General features: G+C 35.7%; 2 protein-coding genes across 7 annotated transcripts; one reads left to right on the top strand and one right to left on the bottom strand.

The window, feature by feature from the left end:
- Window positions 1-155: 155 nt before the first annotated feature.
- On the bottom strand, window positions 156-22,747 carry LOC110372772 (active breakpoint cluster region-related protein). Of its 5 annotated transcripts, none has more exons than XM_064036051.1 (21): window positions 22,294-22,747; window positions 19,796-20,039; window positions 19,457-19,643; window positions 19,163-19,319; window positions 18,644-18,896; window positions 17,390-17,561; window positions 16,665-16,806; window positions 10,458-10,571; window positions 10,127-10,312; window positions 9,718-9,915; window positions 9,287-9,406; window positions 9,066-9,197; window positions 8,669-8,872; window positions 8,174-8,386; window positions 7,628-7,823; window positions 7,088-7,281; window positions 6,223-6,398; window positions 5,625-5,764; window positions 5,395-5,540; window positions 5,191-5,315; window positions 156-4,983 (listed from the first exon to the last, which is right to left on the bottom strand). In XM_064036051.1, exons 1-21 carry the CDS (start codon window positions 22,576-22,578, stop codon window positions 4,743-4,745), a joined length of 3,825 nt encoding a protein of 1,274 aa, XP_063892121.1. In that variant the 5' UTR covers window positions 22,579-22,747; the 3' UTR covers window positions 156-4,742. The 5 variants fall into 5 exon arrangements, with proteins under 5 accessions (XP_063892121.1, XP_063892124.1, XP_063892123.1 ...); XM_064036054.1 differs by having other exon boundaries at window positions 9,075-9,197; XM_064036053.1 differs by having other exon boundaries at window positions 19,457-19,547.
- LOC110372778 (uncharacterized) lies at window positions 10,765-14,469 on the top strand. 2 transcript variants are annotated; one of them, XM_064036056.1, is made up of 5 exons: window positions 10,765-10,857; window positions 10,933-11,027; window positions 11,106-12,948; window positions 13,047-13,500; window positions 13,761-14,469. In XM_064036056.1, exons 1-4 carry the CDS (start codon window positions 10,791-10,793, stop codon window positions 13,283-13,285), a joined length of 2,244 nt encoding a protein of 747 aa, XP_063892126.1. In that variant the 5' UTR covers window positions 10,765-10,790; the 3' UTR covers window positions 13,286-13,500; window positions 13,761-14,469. The 2 variants fall into 2 exon arrangements, with proteins under 2 accessions (XP_063892126.1, XP_021185413.3); XM_021329738.3 differs by having other exon boundaries at window positions 13,047-13,281; window positions 13,761-14,468.
- Window positions 22,748-22,886: the final 139 nt, after the last annotated feature.

The raw sequence follows: 22,886 nt of genomic DNA, 5'->3' as shown, positions 1-22,886 counted from the left end.
ACAAATGTCAATATACAGCACAAATTAACATTGTATAGCTGTTTCATATTATAAATTCAACTAAGATGGTGTGTTTTATTTAATTCCAAAAATTCAAAATTGGAACTCTAATAATTATTACTAACAATTAATGACTGTAAATAAAAGACTTTGGAAAGGTGGTATTAAAAATACATTTTATTGCAAAATTTATGTAACTACATTATAGTGTCATTTATATACAAAAATTAAAAATACAATGTGTAGGTATTATAACCAAGTTGTGGAATACTTATATAATACAGCTGCTGGTGCAGAGATTCAACACACAAACTGAAAGCAATAACAGCAAAAATACAAACATAGGCCTGGTATTGTTAAAATGAAAGATTTATTACCCTTGCCACTATACTCACCCCAGATTATGTGCAAAATCCCTTATCCATAAACAATTATCGTAGGTTATAATTATAAAATAAAGTAATTAAATAGTAAACTTATAGTAAAAACAGGCTACAAGGTAACATGTTTATTAAACGTAAGGTATGAATGCACATCTATTATAAAGGCCTGCTAATTACTGCATTTGTGAACAGGATCATGTCATTTTTTAACATGTATCAAGACTAATTGTATCAGTAGTGACCAAATATTTAAATGTTACTCTATCATTATCAAGAATACAATTGGCAACGGTAAATTTGGCAACAGCAAGCACAAGTATTCTCAGTCTGACAAAAAGATCATTCTTAATAGTAATAAAAAATATAAATATTCTAATTTGTTCATGCAAACCAACTGATCCTCTCAATTCATACTTAGCAACTGATCATTGCATTATGGTTTTAATCAATTCTTTACTGTACCTAGGTAATTCATTTTAATAAAGGAAATGTAAAACCTGTTGACTATATCTATTACAATTTAAGTAACAACAAAAGATCTCAAGTAAACAAAGTACAACATTAAAAAGATATTATTCAAGAGGAAGAAATGAATTTTTGTTGTCCATATTGACAAACAAAGTATTTATTCTCTGTGGCTTACTAATTTTAAAGAATGTTGATAAAAATGCTGTGCATAGAATGGCAATATAAAAATTAAACAAGTTAGATATTGGTATTCATACAATATAGTTTATGACAATTACTAGTACTACTATTTCAAATAAACACCTATATGAATACACATCAGTAGGTACCTATTTCTCAAAATTGATTAATCGGGTATTAAAAGAATATTATGTCATAAACAGTGGTCTTTGGTGAAGAATACACATTGTTTATCTAAGATGATAAAAATAAAACTGTGAAGAATCTTAACTAAGTCTTGAATATATTACTCAACAACATAAACTATCGTACATTACAGATTAATTAATGTCTTTCAACAAAAAAAAAAACGCATTTCAATACATGAAATTAATATTGTTCTAAGAATTTTTATTTTTGGTAAATTTTACTTTAAGTACTAATATAACACATTTCACCTAAGCCTATTTGTGAAATAGAACACCTAAGTTATAAACTAGTCATCATAATCGACATTTGTGTGACACCCACAATCTGTTGAAGGGATTTTTACCAAATTACTAAAGTGGTGCTGATATAAAAAAAAAAAAACATATACACACGACTAGCATATAAAATGCTAAAAAAGATGAAAGTATCCTACAGTCCTGTTTAGTTCAACTATTGTTGTATTCAATATACCATTGTCTTATGCCCGGTTTCTGAAGTCTCTGGATATCTATTCGTTAGTTATCGATTCGACAAAGTTATTGAATTGATAAACGCCGTTTAACTTTTGCTGCGTTTCCGAGCACCAAACTGCCAGATAAATAGTTAAGGAACCGATACGTACTTCTTAATCTGTCGATAGATGGCTCTTTTACAAATGTACCTTTAAAATTATATAAAAAACGCAATAAAAAGTTGTTCCAACTCAGACCATGTGCATTGAAGGAGCGCAACAGGAGGTAGAGTAAGGGTGATGAATATCATCCAGATGTATTACTGTGTTTTTTTTCAAACCGATATCTCTTAAATAAAACTACTTTCACGGATTTTACGTACTTTTGCGATAAAATCCGTAAAATTAATGTCTAATAATCGCGTAAGTGTCAGAAATCAACATGTAAAACGATATCTTTTTCAAATTGTATGTAGGTAAACATTTCGATAGGATTTCTCCTGTCCATTATATTCCGTGACACTAATATGATCTATTAGAAATTATTTCAACCACTTCGAAATCCGATTGTGATGAGCTGCTTGCATCCATATTATCTATATTCATTGTTTGCATTTTTATAAGTAGGCATTTTAATAATAATTTTGTTCACTGGCTTTTAAAACTGACTCGACGCGACGAAAGTAACCTAAAACGGGTATTTTTTGTGACATCTAAACGTCAAACAAAGTTATGGGACAGATAAACGGCCAAATATGGGCAGTTAAGTTATACGCCGTTTAAACCGAGTTTAACTTAAGACGCGTAGCTCGGAAACGCATTCGAAGGAGTTATCGAACCAATAGCGCTGACGGATAGATAAACTCTCGTTAAGTGGACCTCAGAAACCGGGCATTAGAGATCTAAGAACCTAAGGTCAAACAAAAGTATTTTAGCCAGGATCAAATCTGTATTAATAATTATTATGTGATGCTGGTTTTTAACTCATAATCATTCCATTATTTAATCATGTAGTAGTATTTCTTTAATCTGCTTTTACATTCATTTAGTACTGCATAAAATAGTCAATCCTCAATTTTTGCAAACCTACCTATAAATTGATCAATTTTGTGACTGTACTGAAAGTAGATTTACATAATTTGGTAAAAGATATATTCGATAAGAACGACAACATGCACTGGAGAAGCGCGAGAACTTCATCAAATAATCCGCTCCAGCGACGCGTGGCTTCGCGTCTATGAAAGACTTTATTGATGAAATGTGACCGATAACAGATTCGAAACTGCTAGTTATCAATCACACAAATAAATTTATTTAGCGTGAATTGACTCCCCTGAACTGCATGTGTCGTAAATTCTCATTTGTATCCATACATAACAGAAACACATTAAATTAATTTGTCGTCTTTCAAAAGTAAAAAGTAAACACTATCGCTCACAAATACATTAGTATCAGTCTGCTTCATCAATTTATGCTAATGATTTTATTACCATAAATTATTACATTTATTTCGGTCCCTCTTCGTAATACTTGATTAAATCGTTTTATCCTGATTCAATCGTTTCCCCCAAATTCGTTCGTTATTATTAACCAAGCCATGCTACCCTTGCGACGATGCCAGCTGCACAAGTCACAACCGCTATAAAAAATACCAATTGAATGAAACACGACTCGATAAACTTATATAAAAATCTTGTCAAATTACAGGATTGCCAGAACTCAAAATGTACAAGCTAGCCACCTAATATGCATTTCGTAATGTTTTTTCTTTAGAATAGAAATAACTACGTTGCAGCTGTTACTAAAACAACCAATACAATCAGCCTTATATGGGAAAAAAGATTTAAGACAGCAAAGTTCTAGTTTTCTCTATAACATATCTAGTCCATATTATTTGTGCACTTATGTTCTCCCGATTCCCGGTAATCCATAGTTCATCATAAGTTTCGGACGTTTCCTACCACACAAGCTCATTTTAAGGAAACCATGACAACCATTTCGTATACAAAAAATATTAATGATTGTTAACTGAATAGTTGGCAATATAAGATCAGACTTTCCTTGACTGAATTTCTGAAAAATGGCAGTATAAGTTATTGGCCACAAGGATGTAAAAAAACAACCACTTGCATACTGAAAAGCCTGGCAACCCTATCTACATACATTCTTTTTCATCATTTTAAATACATGCTAACGTTTGTAAATGTTATATCTTCTATGATACATCTATTTATCAGTCTGTTGTCGTAATTAATGGAATGTATTCTGTTGAAAAATGTTTTTGTTGTTCCACATTCGAATTCAACATTGAAAACTATATCAAAGTGCATCATACCAGTAAAACCTAGGTATTTAAAATGTTAACATAATTTGCAACGAGTTTCATAAAACCAATAATGCAAAAAAAACTTTGTTTATATAATATTGGTTTCACAGTTTTGACCTTATAAATACTCAGACAAAACTCCCGAAAACATCCATGCTTATTATATGGTATTATTGGCAAACACCAAAGTGAACTTTGAGGCAATAGCAAACATGGATATAATGTAATACTGGGATAAAATATAAAGGCGGGTGGTGTTATATATCTCAATAAAAGCTTGAAATATGGAGAGACTTTCTATAGATTTGGCGCGTTTCGTATGACCCGTAATATGAATACGCCGAAGCGAATTCATTAAATGTCGACTTTCCACGAAACCGTTATGGGTCGAAGTACTTAACCACTTTTAATGTAAAGACTATCTACGGGACGTACGTCCACAGTAACTTACATGACCGTTTGTGAAGGTTGACTATAAGCTGAACGGCTTCATATTCGTTAGGCGTAAAAGGACTTCGGGTCGGCATGGCAGAAGATTTTATTTTTTTAACAAATGACATTCAAAGTCATCTCGTACGAATACTACATAAATTGAAAAGATTATAACTTACGCCTTGGTATCAAAACGAAGTAACTGACATGGTATTGGGGATCCCTTGGCGGGATGCCTGGTAGACGTCTGGAATACTACAATGGTAAACTCTTCTGCAATGCCTTTCCTCTATAATCCTAAACGCGTGTGGGACTAGTCTAGCAGCGAATGGGGGGCGCGATGGTGACTCGACAGCTGGGCAGCCAGTTGTCGTTGCTGCAATAGGCAGTAGAGTATACCGGCCTGTGCCATGGCGTCTACTGTCCCCGCGGCGAGGAGATCCGTGCGTTGCTTACTGCCCGCTCCTGCACTTCCCGGCCGAAGCAATGTGGGACCGAATACCGTCGCCAAGTTGTGTAGTGACATCTTATTCTCGCCCTCGTGTTGGTTCACTCTGTAAAAACGAGAGATTGTTAAATGTGGCAGATTAGAATAAATTATATGATGTATGCTTCTGACTTTCCATAGCAGAGATCAGACTGATTTGTACAATATAAATAAATAAAAAGTAGTATTGAGCCGAAGATTCAATGCACCATACAAGTTTTGTCTGTTAGTTTAGTTATTCATAAAGCTGTATTATGTGTAAAATGGCACTTACTTAACAAAATGGTTCAGGAGGAAGTCGATACAATTTTTGTTGAGGTCGGGTAATTGTGCGTAACATTTGAGCAGCGCGTGGCGTCTTGTGTGCGCCGGTCCTGAGTCCACTGACGTGCCTGCGCCCTAAACAATATAAAAATATAAAATTAGAAACTATTCTAAATTTAATTATTCCTAAGTGAGTTGCGAGGTAGGTACGTACTTGTGTAGCTCCCCACGCCTTCAACAATTCAGGATATAGAGCATCCGTGAACAGCGCCTCGGGCAACTCTCGCAAATATAACTTCAACACGCCAGTTACTGAATGTATATCCACTTCTTTCAGCAGTTGTTCAGCTTCATAGGCATCTGGGCAAAAACAATACCACTTATATTTCTGCAGTCCGAGTAGTAATAATCATAGCAAGCTTATAGAAATGAGTAAATACTCACTGGTTTCAAAACTCTTTTTGAGTCTGTTGAGGTCGGAAGCGCTTCCCGACACGCGATATATGCCCACTTCGTGAATGCCGCGTCGCTCTACTTCGCGGACGCAAGCACTTATTATAAATGGAATGTTGCGTTTCTCACGTCTGTGGACAAAACGACCGGTGTTATATTTTCGAATCAGATTTTGCAATTATCAAAAGAAAATCTCTGGTATTCCACTTTTAACTTTAGCCAGTATAGAAATGAAAAATAATCTATACTAATATTATAAAGCTGAAGAGTTTGTTTGTTTGTTTGCTTGAACGCGCTTATCTCAGGAACTACTGGTCCGATTTGAAAAATTCTTTCAGTGTTAGATAGCTCATTTATCGAGGAAGGCTCCTTCCTCCGAGCCTTTTCCCAATCATGTTGGGGTCGGCTTCCAGTCTAAACGGATTCAGCTGAGTACCAGTGCTATAGAGGAAGGTTATAGACTCTTTATCCGGCTTCGTGCAGAGGTTCCCACGGGATGCGGGTGAAACCGCTGGCAGACGCTAGTAATTTGATATTTGTCTTGCTAATGAATTAGCCACTTGCGCGACAGCTATAGGTATATACTGACTTGGCGACATGCGTGATCTTATTGCCGAAGAGTGCGCCGGGCTTGGCGGCCGGCACGCGGCGCGCGGACCGCTCGGGCGGCAGCAGGCGCAGGCGCAGCGTCAGCGACCCGCCGCCGACGCACACCGTACGTCCTACGCCGCCGCCCGCGCTCTCCGCTACCCACTCGCGCGATAGCTGCCAACCAAAAAATGTCAGTGTAGCTACGATACAAATAGAGAAACTCCTTGTTCTACTAAAATGTTACATAGACCACAGAAAAGACGTCAGACGGAGACGGGGCGCGGACAGAGCGCAGATAACTTTTTCAAACATAAAATAGTCGAGGCAATATCGCCTGCACTTCCGTTCTCTCTAGACCCTCGTATGCTTACACCCTTGTCCCGTCCTTTCTGTGTTTTACGAGAGTGCGCAGATGAGTAAACGTCGTGGTATCGATGCCCTATGACATAGGGCATCGAGAGAAAGCATAGGGCCTATGTTTTCTCTTTCTATATTTTGGGTCACGACGCATCTATACATTTTGTACGAAACGGACGTGCCTTAAAAAATCTGCTGCAAAAAAATTAACCTCCTACTCGCCTAGTTCCATTGTAAACATTGTTCTTACCGGTTCTTTTTAATTACAATTGAAGATACAAGCAAACATTTATGACTTATGTTTATAAATATTTACAATAAACAGACCACACTTTAAAAAAAACAATGGCTGAGCACATGGCCATGTGGACGGATATTATTAACATAAATAATTCTATTTTATTTATACATTCGGACTACGCGTACAACGCAGACTTTCTCAGACGGAAATATTATAGGTATCCTTAAAGAAAGTATGGCAATATATATTTAGTTTGTAACAATACCTTTATAGTACATTTCCCGCGCAACACCGGCCTGGCGGCATCTTCATACAGCAATAGACGCAAGTTCTGCGATCCCTCCAGGTCTAAGGTGAAGCTCTCGTTCCACCGCGGCTGAGCACTGCGACATACCAGCTTCGACTTCGCTTTGCGGAAGTAGTGTCCGTAAGAGTCTACTTCCACCACTATGTAGTAATCTGTGTACGAAAGTTTATTAATTATATTGAGTTGTGGTTGTTTAGTGATTGGGGGATGCGTGAAAGGAACATATTTATGTTTGCGATAGTAGTTTCCGTGCCATTACGGTACAAACAAAAAGAAAATTGTGACCCGTCCGGCTTCGCAAGGCAAAACAGTACTTCCTCACTATTTAATGGATGTTATTATACATACAAAACTTTCCTCTTAAATCATCCATCTGATAAAAAAACCGCATGAAAATCGGTTGTGTAGTTTTGAAGATTTAAGCGTACAAAGGGACACGGAGACAGGAAAAGCGACTTTGTTTTATACTATGTAGTGAAGATAAAAAGAAGATATTACCGGCAGCAGTATCAAGCGGCGCGGTCATGCCGCCGACATGCAGCTGCAGATCTCCGAGCAGCAGCGAGTCATCCCGGCCGCTGCGCAGCAGGTACGAGCCCATGTCTGTCTGCAAGTAGCTGCGGCACGCCGTCACCCACGCTTGAAGTTCCAGCATTGAGATCGCGCTCGAACCCGCTGGTGGTGCTGATGATGCCTAGCGTGACAAACATTCGTTAATTAAGGGTTTAATTCAGGGTTGTTTGAGAAAGCTTGAACATATTGCGCTAAGCAGGAAATATTGGGATGAGTGAAGTGACTAAAGTTTTGTTGCACTTCAAACACAGTGCGATTGACTCAATTTTTAACAGTCGAAAAAAATAGACGTATTAGGCATAGAGTAAGCGCTGATAAGGTTTAAACATTTTCACCTGAAACCACCAATATTAACAATTATATAAAAAGAAAAGCAGCCTATCACAATATTTCGCGCCACTGACACTCATTTTGCGCAAATTATGCGCATAATTGCGCAAAGTATGCGCAAAACAGTAAAAGCATTCTAACCTGTAGAGCATGTATAGAGTCGATCCACTGCGTTCGCTCGTACTCGGAGCTGAGGAAGAAGATGTGCTGTCGCTGCAACGCACTAGCCGAGCCTGGTGCCCGGGCTCCCACTCGGAAGGTAAGGTTGGGGGAAGCTAGTACCAGCGCCGCTTCGAGCTCCGCCAGCTTCTTGCGCTGCCTCTCTGCGGCGCCGCGACCGCCGATACGGATTTTCTATAAAAGGATCATGTATGTATATACAATTTTCAAATTAAACGGATGTTTATGGTTCTGCCAATGGTTTAGTCGCGTATTATCGGTGGACCTTAGTAAAATAGAAAAAAAATTGTGACATCACTTCCCAATTTTACAAGTATTTTTTCTTATAAAATAATAAAGCATGGATATATACAAGTATTAACAACGATTGCTACCGTTAAGTCTGTCACCATGCAAACAGACACACACTATATCCACGACGTCTACATTAGCAAAAACACAAATCTACCAGCTCACCTTATCATCAGCCGCAGCCCTTTCCTCAGCGAGTATCTGATCGCGTACAGTGGAGGCCTGCGACTTAAGCGCCACAATGTTAGCAGGCGAAGTCTCCCGCGCATCGTTCGCGTTCGCGCCAACACTCTCGTCTTCCACCACCACAATGTCCGGCAGAGGGATGAACCATTTTAGCTCGAACGTGAATTTGTCGCGTCCTGATGCCTGTATTAATAAATTAAATCTTAGTAATAGAACAATTGTGTGTGTAAAAAACCACTGAGTAGTACACAAATGGAATGCTAACGTAAGCCATATAGTGCTGCTTTCTAAAAAATTACAATTTTAGTGCTCTAATGCGGTTGGCGTTTGCATCTCAAATGATTCTACTCAGAACATAAATACAAACACATATTACCGTAGTTACCTTATACTTGGCACAGGCAATGACATCATTGAAAAGAAATAGATGCCTTAATTTTCTGTGCCCATCTGAGAGTTCCACGATAAACGAATTCTTGACGAGTCTTCTTTGGGCGCGGTCGGCATTCTACGAATAGATAAGAAATCATAGGCTTGCGAACTTCGATTCTACTTACATTAGTCATCATACAAATTTAAATGGAGATAAATACTTACAGGGAACATGGATTTAGTTTGAATAATATTGAATTCGTCTAGGAAATGCTGAGTCATGTTTAGGGCTTCCGTCAGCATGGCGTGATCAGGGTGACTGGCTGGAGTGTATTTTATAAGATCCTACAAAAACAAATATGGCACAAATAATTTTCAATTTTATAAAAATCTTTTATACAGGCAGAATTTTATTAGACATGAGCATCAATAAGTAAACCCTAAAGCGTAAATACGAGAAAAATTATATAATATACATAATTCAAAATAGTAAAGTCAACTTGTGGCTGGGCACCGCTCAAAAGACTTCAGGCGTCCCTGGAACACCAGTTTTTAGATCAATAGTCATAAATTTTTCCAAATTCCATTCGAAGCAGGAGTCATTTAATTACGAATTTTCCAATCCATCCAAAATAGAATTTAAATACATTACTAACATGCAAGACTAGTGCGTTCTTCTGAACCCTGGCGACGGGCTTATGCAGCAGATCGTCCAAAGACATCGGCTGTCCGTGGCACGAGATCTGTCGCGTGAGATGCGCGAAGCTCTGCGACGAGGAACATCGCCGTCGCACCGCGTCCGTCGCGCGACCGTAGTTGTGCAGGAATGCTCCGTATATGTTTATGTTTTCAGCCTATACAAAAACATTTTTTTTTAATACCTGAACTGAAATGGTATATCTAGTAAAATGTAATCATGATTTAAAAGAAGATATTGGTAAAGTTAGAGATGTCTATTGAAATAAGACTAATTAAATTAATATATATGATTCCTATATAATAAGATAAGGAGTCTATTAGGATAGGATATCTAGAATTTACAGCTTAAGGTATTAAATAGCATACCATTTTTTTGAAATGTATTCCAACAGACAGAGGCTCTTCCCAACTAGCGACAGCTGCTTTCAGTCCTTCGAGAAAGTTCTTATGTAACTCGTGCAGCTCAGATATTTTGTAGAAGATTGTGTTAAATTCTTCTTCTGTGATGACTGGCTGCGATGTCGACAGTGTCGCTTTGATTGCATTCATATACTGAAAAACAAATATAATTTAAATTGTTACAGTTTATTGATATTATTTCGAGACTTATAAAAAACATAATCTATTCAGAATCATAATATTTTTTTAAGGACTAGTTTACGTTAGGTTTAGGTTTAAGGTTTTTTTCATAAATTACCTTCTCCATAACATAAAGGCATTCAACATAAACGGTTTCACTCTCAATGATACTTGTTATTATGCAACGGTGCATAGTCAGCCGCTCTGCCTCCGCATTGTTGCTGCTCGACTCCTAAAAATAATTAAATTCATTATTCATAACAAAAATACCAAATTAATTAAAGAGTATAATCGGAGAAGTTGTATAACTAGTTTCGCAACAGTGCACAATAGCCATTAAAACGTTTGTTTGCAGTAACATTCAGCCTAGAAAGGTAAACATTAAATGGTAAACCATCAGTACCATTTCAGATTAAATCATTCTTTTAGATTTCTGCATGGGAAACGAACCATGAAAATTACATTAGTCTTCAATTTTTTCTTCTTTATAAGTGCCATTTACAGCTATGATTCAGAAAGTAAGTCAAAAGATTTGAGACAGAAATTGATACTGTAAGAAACCAATAATTTAAAAGAATCTCGTTTACTTTTAGGTTCCGAATCTAATCGAATTGAAGTGAGTCCAATTTATGATACTATTATCTACAGTGATATCGCTGATATAATAAATGAATTTGAAAATAATGGTGTAAGTATTACTGTACAATTTGTGACCATCGGCATCGTAACAATATGTGACTTGATAAAACATTTCTTACGTTTTCAGATTACACCGTTCGATATATTTGCGAACAGCGACAGCCAAAGTGACGAAGCCATAGAAAATCTTCTATCTGAATATCAACACTACTTGGATAAGGCCCACAGACAAAGAAAAACTTATTTAGAAAAAACTAAAGGTAAAAACAAAGTACCTCTTTTGCCACGCCATGATCAATATTCAAAAACAAAACCGGGACTGGATAACAAACATGACGATTACTTCTACGCTAATAGTTATTACAATCCAGGAACATTTAAATTTCCTCCTTCACCATTCGGAAGTCCTTTAGATGTATTCATTCCTATAAACGCAAAATCAAGATACATGAATAACAAACCAGAAGCGACCACTATAACTCCAAAGGGTAATCATGAGGAATTTGTACCACTTGAAAAAATTATGTTCAATGAAAAAAAAATCATAGATCTCTCTCCAATTTTGCATAAATCTTCTTACGAGCCTATTAAGTCTTCCTGTTTTTGTAAAAGCAATCACTTTCCATGCGATTGCGGTTGTAAACAGTGCTTGGTTCGCTTCGATCCACTGTTGAGAGATCCAATGGAACAAATCAGAATGCGTTCCACGGATGACCAGAAAAGATATCAACATTCGTCACCATATGAGAACTCTATTAGAAAATCTGAACATTTAATTGACGAAAATATGAAAGATTTGCTGGGCGACAATACGCTTAATATTCGCATTAAAATTGATCTTCAACTGCCAAAGCCTCAAGATATTCTCGGAAAATATAAAATTCACAATCGCGACAGAATGCTTGAAACTGATGACTTGTTTTCTAAAGAACTCGCGCCTGGGGTAAATTTGCCATTTCCTTATTTCAATTTCCCAGTTCCCATGGAAATATTTGGTTTCAAAAAAGCAAAGTTTACTAAAGATGATTCAACACCCTTGCACAAAATTACGATCCACAAGAAAAAGAAATCCAGAACTAACAATAATAACAAAAAACACCGGAAGAAGGTTATTACCTTTCAAAATATTAAGGTAGAGCAACAACCATTGTTCTCAAACCATTTGAGTGATAACAACATAAGCGATACATTTAAGAACGATAATAATAGTAACTTATTATATAATGATACCAACCTACAACCCTCAAATGTCTTACAACTTGAAATTAATTCTGTGATTAACAAAACTGATGACAATTTAAATGAAACTCAGACCGAGGAAAGTATATATCTAATGGTTAATATAACAAATAGTACTTATAATGGAACAGAAGATGCACATAAAATAGAAAATAGTATTGAAACTGATTTTCCTAGAAAGAACATTAACATGACAATGAAGGTTCCAGTAGCCGTGCGCGAAAAACGTGATGTTTCGAATGTTAATATACCTAGTAATAGTGACATCCATTTGACGCTCAACGATGTGCAATCCGCAAAAAACGATATTCCAAAAGAAAAGAATATTGGGAAAAAGGCAGACAAAAATTTGTTAAGTGACGCAGAGTTATTGTATTGGCCTAATATTACCAACAAGGACGATATAAAAACGAACAAGAATATAACCACTATGATACTAGAAAATGAACATAAGAAAACGAAGCTAAACATGAGTAAAGATACAATTCGTCAGAATCATACTAGGGCACTAGAACAGGCCATATTCGGTGACGTGGACTGGGATGATGTTGACACGGTTGTCCCAGCTTTTATGTCTTTTGTCGGCAAATATATTCGTGGAGTATTAACATTCTGCTCTCAAAAAGTTTGTCATTCCATGAAATGTGGCAACAAGACATGTCTGCATAGGGTTTGCTTGCCCTCAGATAGACCGAATAACAGAGGACATTGCGGAGGGACGAACAGCGCAGGTAAGATCAACCTAGAAGCTAGCATCTAGATTCTATATTTTAAGAATCGCGTGTTAATTAAATTGGGTTATAATGTTATAAAAAATTATTTGTTTTAGATAGCCTAGCATCGATGGAGTCAATTATGGATTTGCCTTCAAATATTGCATTTGAGATAGTAGACATTTTGCAAAACAAAATGTTGGGAAAAATATTTGGAAAGGCAACGTTTTGCATTAACGCTAAATGTATCACACTTGTTGCATCCAAAAAGAATTTTGTGAAATCTCGATGTTCCGTCAAAGAATTGAATACTGCAGGTCATTGTTCGAATACTAAAGGTGCAAAACTTATGTAAGTTCTAGTTATGTTTAATAAATAAGCTCAATTGAATAATCGATTGTTTACTAATTCTACTCAGTCATTGCTTGAAGCTGTGTTAAACGGCTAGATTTATTATGACTCCAACATCCAGATAGAATGGTTCTACGTTTTGAATTACACTTGATAACAATATATCCAGTTTTACTTATGATAATTTTTGTTATCACAAGTTTTTGTATTGGATTTCCGGTATGTAAATATTTATTATTTAACTTATTTTTGTTTTCCATAAACATTTGACATCTTAGTTTGGATAGAATAACAAATTCATATTGCTTATGATTATTACATTACGTATTGCTGTTTTTTTTGCTTAAGTGTCTCTTATCTAATAAATGTCACGACGACAGTACACTTTAACATAGAATATAATGATTAATTTAACAGAGCGACCTCTGTTAGAAACAGGCGCTGTTTGTCTCTATACAATTTTCTTTTATGTGTAATAGATTGGAGAAAACTTATATAGGAATCCTTGGAGAACCATTAAGAAGTTGAATACTAAAATAATTGACTTTGACGCAAAAGGGAAGTTATTATTAAAAGAAATTCCAAATGAATCGCTGCTTAATATTATATCGACGATAGAAGCAATGAGTTTCAATACTATTGATGAACCTATGCGGAAACCGCTCAATAAGACAACACTTGCAGAGGAACTTCTGAAGAAAGCAATGGATAAATTGAAAAAGAGGTCCACTCGTCGATTAAAAGTACTAACAACGTGTAATAAATCAAGAACTGTGTGCAGATTTTTGGCGTGTCCTAATATTAAAATAAGTTGTGTTCTATGTGATGTTAGTCTGGCTGAAAATCATGAAGGTCAGTCAACGCACTGTGAGACATTTAAGACAGGATTTCTCACTTATTAGTAAATTTATAACAACAAAGGTACAACAACAAACAACCTATACAAATACTAGACCATTGGAGGGCGTATTATTAATTACAATGTTCTTTAATTATTTGGAACCATCATAAACGTAAACTAAATTAAATTAAAGTTAGAATGCTTAAATATGCACGTTTGTCTCATTAAGTAAACATTCCCAACAGGATCTTATCTCCCCATAGATAATAACGTACTTAGTTCAGGTATGTATATAAAGGTGAGCTGGGACTGTTTAAACATTTATTCCCGTTAAGAGTATCTATATTAACTGTCGCCATGCTCGCGTCTAAGATAGTTGTAGTGTTTCTCCTGTGTTTTGTTCACGGTTGCATTGGTAAACCAGTAACAGAAGGTAAGTACGACTTTATTTCATTACAAACATTTCTACTTATTTAACCGGATATTTTTTGAGTGTCTCAAGCAAAAAAAGTTATTCTTTTATTTATTTATACGTGGTATCAATTGCAGATGAAGTAATAGAAGGCCGTGGAATTATGACTTCCATATGGGAATGGATAAAATATCCCTTTTCTTATCTTTGGTGGAGTTCTGAGGAAAGTGGTCAACCTGCGGCTCAACCACTTATAGCAGCTGCCACAAGCGACCCTAACAACATCATAGACATCGGAGGCCACAAAGTATCTGTTTCTTGTAACGATCAAACTTGTACTACAGTCAAATGTAACAAGACTCAATGTAGGAATATTACCTGCAGCATTTATGATACCAATTTTCGAGGAGAATGCAGAGAATATAATATCTTAAATGTTTCGGAAGAACCTCTAGCGGCAAAGTCAACAGAACCGACTCCAAAAGAAACGAGTACGAGTGTTATGAGTAAGCCAACAGAGATTTTGATAATAACTTCTACGGAAAGTTATACTACGGAGGCGAAGGGAAGCAACCTGAAGACGGAAGAGCATCCTCTCGAACTAGAAAAACTTATATCGCTAACTGTTAACGATAAGAAACCGGATAAAATAGAAAAATACTCAGAAGTCAAAGAGATTGAGGTAAGAGATTCATATAAACTTTACCTAAAAAAAATTAAGGACTGGATTATTTGGCAGAGTTAATTAGCATGCAAGAATTTATATAGCTACCGGCGAGAATAGATTAAGCAATTTCGAAGAAATATATTTTTTTTAAGATTATAAATACTAAAAATTCTAGTTATTAATTTTTAATGTTTGTTTTACAGAATGCCGGTACACAAGAGGGGCTTATTATATACAACGAAAGAAGCAACTGACTTACTGAAGCAAAATAATTTAATTTATTTCGTCTAGCAATTAGCCTTTTGACATCATAAAATTAATCACCCCAGTGTAAGAAAAAATACTGCTAGTTATGAGAATATCGCCAACTAGTATTTCAAACTAATATAGACTATTTGAAAACTGTATAACGACTTCTTATCTTTAGTCTCATTTGTAGATAAGGAATTAAAGACTTAGTTAAGTTCATAGACATTTGTCTTAAGAGTATGTATAAAATAAACATTCCTACTCTATCTATCACAGGAACAATATAGGAATAGTCGTTACTGTAAGTTACTTCCTAATTAAATCAATTATTTTGTGACACTTTGTTTTTTTTTCTTATTATATTTTTGTGATTTTGGGGAACCTACTAAATGATTGCGACTATTTACAAGAAGTTGAGTGGTGGAGATAACATGTATTATCATAATTACGCCTTTCCTGATTTTACGCTATAGCTTTAACGCTTTGGTAAAACTCCAGTTAATGTTTCGCTAGCTGAAGATTTGGTCAATGTTTTTCATGGTTTTTTGGCGAATACAGTTTTAACTACGTTTTCACAAAATACATATTGCCTTAATTCTATATCTGTATTATATTTGTGAATGTCTTCTTAGATACCGCTTCTTAGTTCGTATGAAACGGAAATGGCATAGACACTCTTATGCAATTTAGATTAAAATTCCTCTCCATACGATATGCACCACAGTGTAATACGCTTACATATTGCTTAATAACGAAATCCTCGGCGTTTAATGTGAAAACAATAGTAGACTTGACTAGAAATGAGTTATTAAAGTCATTCGTTTGTGCAAATTACTTTGTTTGTTAGAAGCAAGGTGACTCATATACAAAAATAAGCCGAAAAGTCTAGTTTTGTACACGTTTATTTATTTTTATTCTAGCGACCGCGCGTATTTTCCCACTATTTAATGGATACATATAAACTATCCTTTTCACTCTATCTATTAACAAAACCGCATCAAATTTCGTTGCGTACTTTTAATGATTTAAGCATACATAGGGATATAGGGACAGAGAAAGCGACTTTGTTTTATATTATGTAGGTAGTGAAGAAATGTCACTCTCGAATCGGTCTGTTCAGTCACGAAAGGCGTTGTATCACAGACACCACCACATAAATCGTCTGCAATAGACGAAAAGGCCGTTGAGTGAGTTGAGTGAAGGCGAATTGTTACCTGAGTATGCAGTTTCCTAAGTGCCGGCGGTGTAGCACTGGCTTCCGTGTCTGAAGATATTGTTCTCAGTAAGAGCGGAGTGTCGCTGGAATCCGCCAGGTCGGACACCGTTTCGTTTGCTTCCGTACCATCACCGCCTTTCCTTTAAAAGGAAATAAACGTTAAATCTACATAATTACATATATGAAGCGTTAAACCACATAATTAAAAATTCAGTATGTGGCTTATAGACTTTATTAACTGGATCATTTGTAGTCAAATCACACTTAATAGAATGGCAAACGGGATATTTTTTCTTCTACATATTTAAGGTCATTATATTCAGAAAGAACAAATTTTTATTCAGCCAGAGACAGGCTTACAGAGATAGGCGCTTTGCAGTTATTCATGCGTTTTTAGGTGAAGAAGGCCCTCGCGATTTCTCGCCGCGGTCGAAGAATTGGAATACTAGACTAGTGATAAATACACATAGTTAGATCCTTTTATTTTATACGGGCAACACTGCTGCCACTGTGATGACTTTGACAACCGTTTATAATTTTGACAGATGGAACGCGCGATTCCTTCATTGACGGATAAACTATGTTTTTTCAATATTTGCTTACGATTGCTATTACAAAATGTGTTTTAAAAGTAAATACAAGAATTTATTGTGATACGAATTGACGTTTTATTTCTGATGAAGGCTAGGATATCATACCCCAGCCATTAATAGTAAAACTTACTGTATAAAGTAGTGTATGTTGACGTAGTTAGGCGCGGTGGCGCAGGGCGGCGAGTCGGGCGCGCGGGGAGCGGTGGGAGGCGCGGGCGCGGTGGGGCCGCTCGGAGCGCTCGCCCCCAGCGGCAGCGTGCTCGCGCCGCTCGACCCGTCCTCGGTACTCGAACCCGTACCGCCTTACACATACAAAAGATTTATTTAAACTTCATGTACAAAAAAAATCACCAACCCGCATTGAGAAGCGTGGTGATTAACGCCCAATCCTTCTACGTGTGAGAAGAGACCTGTGCCCAGCAGTGGGACGATAAAAAGGCTGTAACTGTACAAAAAAATTGACCTTTGTCAGACTTATGCCCCAAGGCATCTCTACCGGTCAAGTAGCTGACAACAGATTCTTCCCTATCAGTTTCTCGAGATTTATACCGTGCCAAAAGAGATCCACTTCCCACATCCAAACTTTTGTGCTTTGGATGTGGAACTACTATTGCAGCAACTGGCAATAAGTTTTTTTCATATTATAAAATGGGATTTCTCACTCAAAGCAATTTAACCAAATTCATAATAGTTGCCTGAACTAAAGTTACTCTGTGTACAAAGTCCCATTGTTTCTTGAAATATCTATCTACAACGCCTCAAGGGGACTACATTCCCACACGTTAAAAGATTTTTTGAAATCGGTGCAGAAGTGAGTGTTCGAGTGAATGAATAACACAAAGGAGACGTCACATACTCAGTGAACCAATGTAACGCTTCCATGCCTCATTTGTCAAATTATGATAGGTATGTTACTAAGAAAATACAAGAGAACAGGTGGAAATAATAACTTTTTGCTTCTCCGTAATAACTAACTACGCATATTTTCTTTAAAAGGGACGAAAATATACGTGTTTGTTGACCAATTACTCATGATTCTGTTTAATTTCTAAATTAGGAACGATAGTAACGTAAACACGTAATGGGTACCTATGTACATTAAACCGCAAACAATACTTACATTGTTGTTATGAATGACTAACGCTGGATAAATAAACTTTTCTATTCATTTTATTATAATGGGTATTAATTAATATTATGTCTCAAATAAGGATAAACATCAATATTAAAAAACAATGAATGGAGACTACAACAAGGTTGTACAACATTTACGGAAAAACTCCTTTGTTTATGGTACCTTCTATTTGTACAACATATTTAAAAATATTCAAAATTTGGTCCTTATTATATTAGAATCTAATCAGAAAATAAATACTAGACTCACCTGCTTGTATATAAACATATTCGCCATCATTGATGTCCACAGGCACTTGATCATAGTAAGGTTCATCTTCAGAGCCTGGCACGGCCGCGGGTATACTCTCCAAGGATATTGGCGCCGACTTGTCTGCGTCAGTTCCTTCACCCAAGTCCGGTGTAGTGGACGTAGCTTCCTCATCTATGGACCGAGGGGTAGCCGCCCCACCAGAACGCTTACGCTCCGACGACAATGAATTGATGGATTCATAACTTTTTACCTAGAAACAAAATATTTATGTAATCTATCTATGCTAATATTATAAAGCTGAAGAGTTTGTTTGTTTGAACGCGCTAATCTCAAGAAGTACTGTCGGATTTGAAAAAGTCTTTCAGTGTTAGATGGCCCATTTATCGAGGAAGGCTATAGGCATTTCATTGGGGTTCGTGCGGAGGTTCCCACGGGATGCGGGTGAAAACGCTGGCAGAAGCTAGTAAATAATATATGTATGTAACATATGACTTAATGATTTATGTAAATACTTACTCTCTCACTAATGGAGGGCGTCGACGCTCTACTAGCAATGGACTCGCGTGATTCCGCGTTACGGATTCTACGTCCCAGCGAGGAAGGCGGGCTGTCCTCTGCGAGCCCAGTCTCCGGCAACGATGCACCACGCTTACTGAACACTTTTGGTGGAGGCCTACACACAAAGTATAGATTTTAGACAAGAATTACTGATGTCAATAAACTTTTAGAGATCTTTTTTTCATTAATCTTAAGAATTATATTTTATTCTAAAACCTTTATTAAATATTTAATAAAACAAAGAATGCTTACTTAGGTGGAACCTTCTTCTTAGCGATCGCCACAGGGTCAACAGGACTGCCCTCTGAAGATTGCTGGGACTCTTCCGACTTCTTTGAAGCTGCTAATTTCAGACCATTTACTTCGATGACTGTTACAAAATCACCAGTTTGTGATGTTGGACGGTTTTTGGCTTGATTTGGACTTGTTTGTTCTACTGCTACTGCAATAATGATCATTGCCGTTGGAATACTGTTATAATCTAAGCTTTAACTAGGGACAGAAGAACATTATGATAAATGGAACATTTAAAAAACTATGAAGAATTTTTTTTCAACTAGGTAATGATACTAATTAATATAACATATTTACCATTAGTATCCTGATTAATGTCAGTTCTCTGGACTATTTCACTATTACATCTTCTCCGCGCCGCCTCCGCAGCAAGATTTGATAACTCATTGATGCATTGATTCACTGAACTCCTCTCAGTAACGCGAACTGGTTTATTTCTGAGCTGCACGGGTTCACACTCAGCTGTTTCAGGCGTGGAATCCTCACTTTTATTGCTGTTAAGACTTACTTCACTCTTCTTCAGCGAATCAGAGTTAGACTCCTAAAAAACAAATGATTAACAATCATCATTATCTGCTGAAAGACTGCAACAATATTTGGACATACTTTAATTACATTAATGGAATGTTGAAACCTAATACAGCCTTGAGCAGCAATGCTTTCATACTATAAACTAAAGGATGTAAACACCAATCTAAATAGCTGTAATAACTGGGCACTTAATTAAGTTTTTATGAATGCCAATGAGCACATTTGACTCAAATTCAACTAATTAACACAATGACATGGTCTGCTCTAAATTACTGGTTAAAATGGGTTATTTTTGCACAAAAATATTGAGGAAGGAATGTTGGAATATAAAATATGGAAAGATAATTTAATAATTAAAGTAATTTCAACTGGCCAGTAAAATAAGTGCTTCTATACTATGTTTTTAAACACCAAACTAAAGCTAAGCACATCAGTTTTCACATGTCTTGTTATTGAACAGAATAGTAAACGCTAGTAAGGAACTTATTGATATTCAAAATCAACACTCCTTATTGTGATATCCACCTCCTTTACATACACATTCATGACTCAACACACCTCTGCATAGTTATACAATGTGTTGCAAAAGTACTTTAAAAAAAGATGAGAAGCTTCTTTCAAAACTTGACTTTCTTATTATTCATTATTTTGATAAACCTGTTGAAAAATATTTGTTAATTGACCCTTAATAGGGGGGCAACTTAACCCCCTTTTGGAATGACAGGTATTTTTGTAACAACATGTATAATAACAATTTGTAGACACTCATGTAGCAAGATACAAAAACAACCATGAAGCAGGTCAAATATACTGTTACTTTCACACGCTTCACAAATCAATTAACAGTTAACATTAAATATTAATTAATTAGCACTCATGTGTGTTAAATATTTCCATAACATTAATATTTATGCCACAGTTACTAATATTTCAGGTAGATGAGCGTAAGCTTAACCATACATTGTAATACTTTATTAAAACACCATTGACCATGGCAAATAAGGCAGTAATTAATAATGCAGTATATATGATAAATTTCTGTAGTTACTATCAAAACAGACTTCTCAAAAAGGAAGAGTTTCTCAATTGGGATGTTTGTTTGTTTTTTTATACTGATCTTAATGTTGTTTATTGTTTATAGCTGTGAAATTCCATACTTTGTACACAGTATTTTGAATAGAGATCTCAAGTTTCTCCTGTTCATATTGTTATGTAGATTTTTAATAATTTCTACAATTTACTGCAATGTGTCTGAATAATATTAATAGTATAGTCCTTGGAAGTTTGTTGTGGACCGCTATTGAGCTTTGCAATAACTGTACTTGATCAATTGAACTTTTATTTTAAGTAGTTGTTTATTACAGAATTTTTGGAAGAAGTCCGATCAATATTGTTTACCTCTTTTAAAATAGCAACATAGCAGAATTCATTTATTTAATAAAACTAGGTATATTAAAGTATATTAGTAAAGTAGATTATCCAATAGTGTACCTAATAATAAATTAAACAGAGACCAACAAATTCATACATATTACTATACATCCCTATTATTCTTAAAGCAATAAAGGTTAAAGTGGTTGCACCTCTGTGCACGTTCACACAATGAATATTAGCTATCTTATGCTAATCTACATTTGAAAAGGTTAAATATTTGAATATTTGTTTTGTCTAATTAGAATATGAAATAAAATTTATTCATTGGCATTCTTGACAGTATCTAAAATTAGTTGCATATGAATTTAAAAAAGATTTTGGTACAATTCATCTAACTTCAGTCTAAAGCTTACTGTGGGAATACTACCTATAATAATTTCTGTGTTGACTTAACAATGGCCTTTTATTAGTTCTGTGTTCTGTTAAACTTTACACATTGAATTTTATTCTTAGATAGAGTAACAAGGCTGACTTAATGAATCATCCCAATGTGTATGAAGTACATAATTAAGCTGTAGAGGAAAAGTACAAGTGAGACAGTTCCAGGAACCATATTATTTTATTCACTAAAATAAACCTGCTTACAATTTGTGGTGCTTTTAAAATGAATTGCTTTGATTGCAATTTATGACAGTACTAAATATCATGTGAAACTTTAGAAGAAGTTTACAACAAAATTGAATTAAAACACTTTAAATAAGATAAAATTCACAGTTTAATTGAAAATAATTAAAAATAATTTTATTTTGTATGAAAATCAAGGAATACTCAAAGTGTGTTTTACTTAAGTAGACCTTTATTATGATAGTCACATAATCTGAATGATTTACCTGCTTGCTATCAGAAGCCTTATCGTCGAGATCGTTCACGTCACCCCCCGAGGGCGGAGCCGTCCGGTTGCCTTGTGCGACGGCTTTATGTTTCTCGACATCTGATAATAATGTTTCTAAATACTCCACATAAAACTCTTCTTTCTCCAATTCTTCTCTTAATATAGCAACTTTTTGTTTGTGTTTAGCCAAATTGGCCCTGACATCTTCTTCCCAAGCTGCTGGTAAAGCACTCTCTGGAAAACGTTGCACCCACACGCGTTGAAAATCTCCGAAGACACTCATCTCTTAGAAAACGATGTCATGACAAATTTATGTTACAATACAATAAAATGTAATTAATTTCGTTATTTTATTAGCGTAAAAAATGTATAACAAATTCTGTCATAGCATTGCAAATCTTATCTTCATTTTATTTACCACAGATATAATACAACAAAAACTCAGATGTCGCGAAGTCTATGGATATTTGTAATGTCAAAAATTATTTTCAACGATCTACAGCTACAGTCTACCTCTACACCATTGATTGATCGGAACACTCTGTACAATATTATGGTTAAGTAACAGAAGGATGCGTCACGTTGTATGAT

Source organism: Helicoverpa armigera, chromosome 8, assembly GCF_030705265.1.
Source record: "Helicoverpa armigera isolate CAAS_96S chromosome 8, ASM3070526v1, whole genome shotgun sequence".
In the NCBI taxonomy this organism is placed as follows: domain Eukaryota; kingdom Metazoa; phylum Arthropoda; class Insecta; order Lepidoptera; family Noctuidae; genus Helicoverpa; species Helicoverpa armigera.
The sequence above is the reverse complement of the archived record's forward strand: the minus strand, read 5'-3'. Positions and strand labels throughout refer to the sequence as shown.

Coding starts and splice junctions, on each gene's coding strand:
- LOC110372772 (XM_064036050.1), bottom strand. CDS start 22,578: ATGAGTGTCTTCGGAGATTTTCAACGCGTGTGGGTGCAACGTTTTCCA. Junction 19,647..19,795: donor CATTAATCAGGATACTAATG/GTAAATATGTTA, acceptor TCATTATTGCAG/TAGCAGTAGAACAAACAAGT. Junction 5,541..5,624: donor CAAAAAGAGTTTTGAAACCA/GTGAGTATTTAC, acceptor GTTTTTGCCCAG/ATGCCTATGAAGCTGAACAA.
- LOC110372778 (XM_021329738.3), top strand. CDS start 10,791: ATGAAAATTACATTAGTCTTCAATTTTTTCTTCTTTATAAGTGCCATT. Junction 10,858..10,932: donor TTACAGCTATGATTCAGAAA/GTAAGTCAAAAG, acceptor GTTTACTTTTAG/GTTCCGAATCTAATCGAATT. Junction 13,282..13,760: donor ACTAAAGGTGCAAAACTTAT/GTAAGTTCTAGT, acceptor TATGTGTAATAG/ATTGGAGAAAACTTATATAG.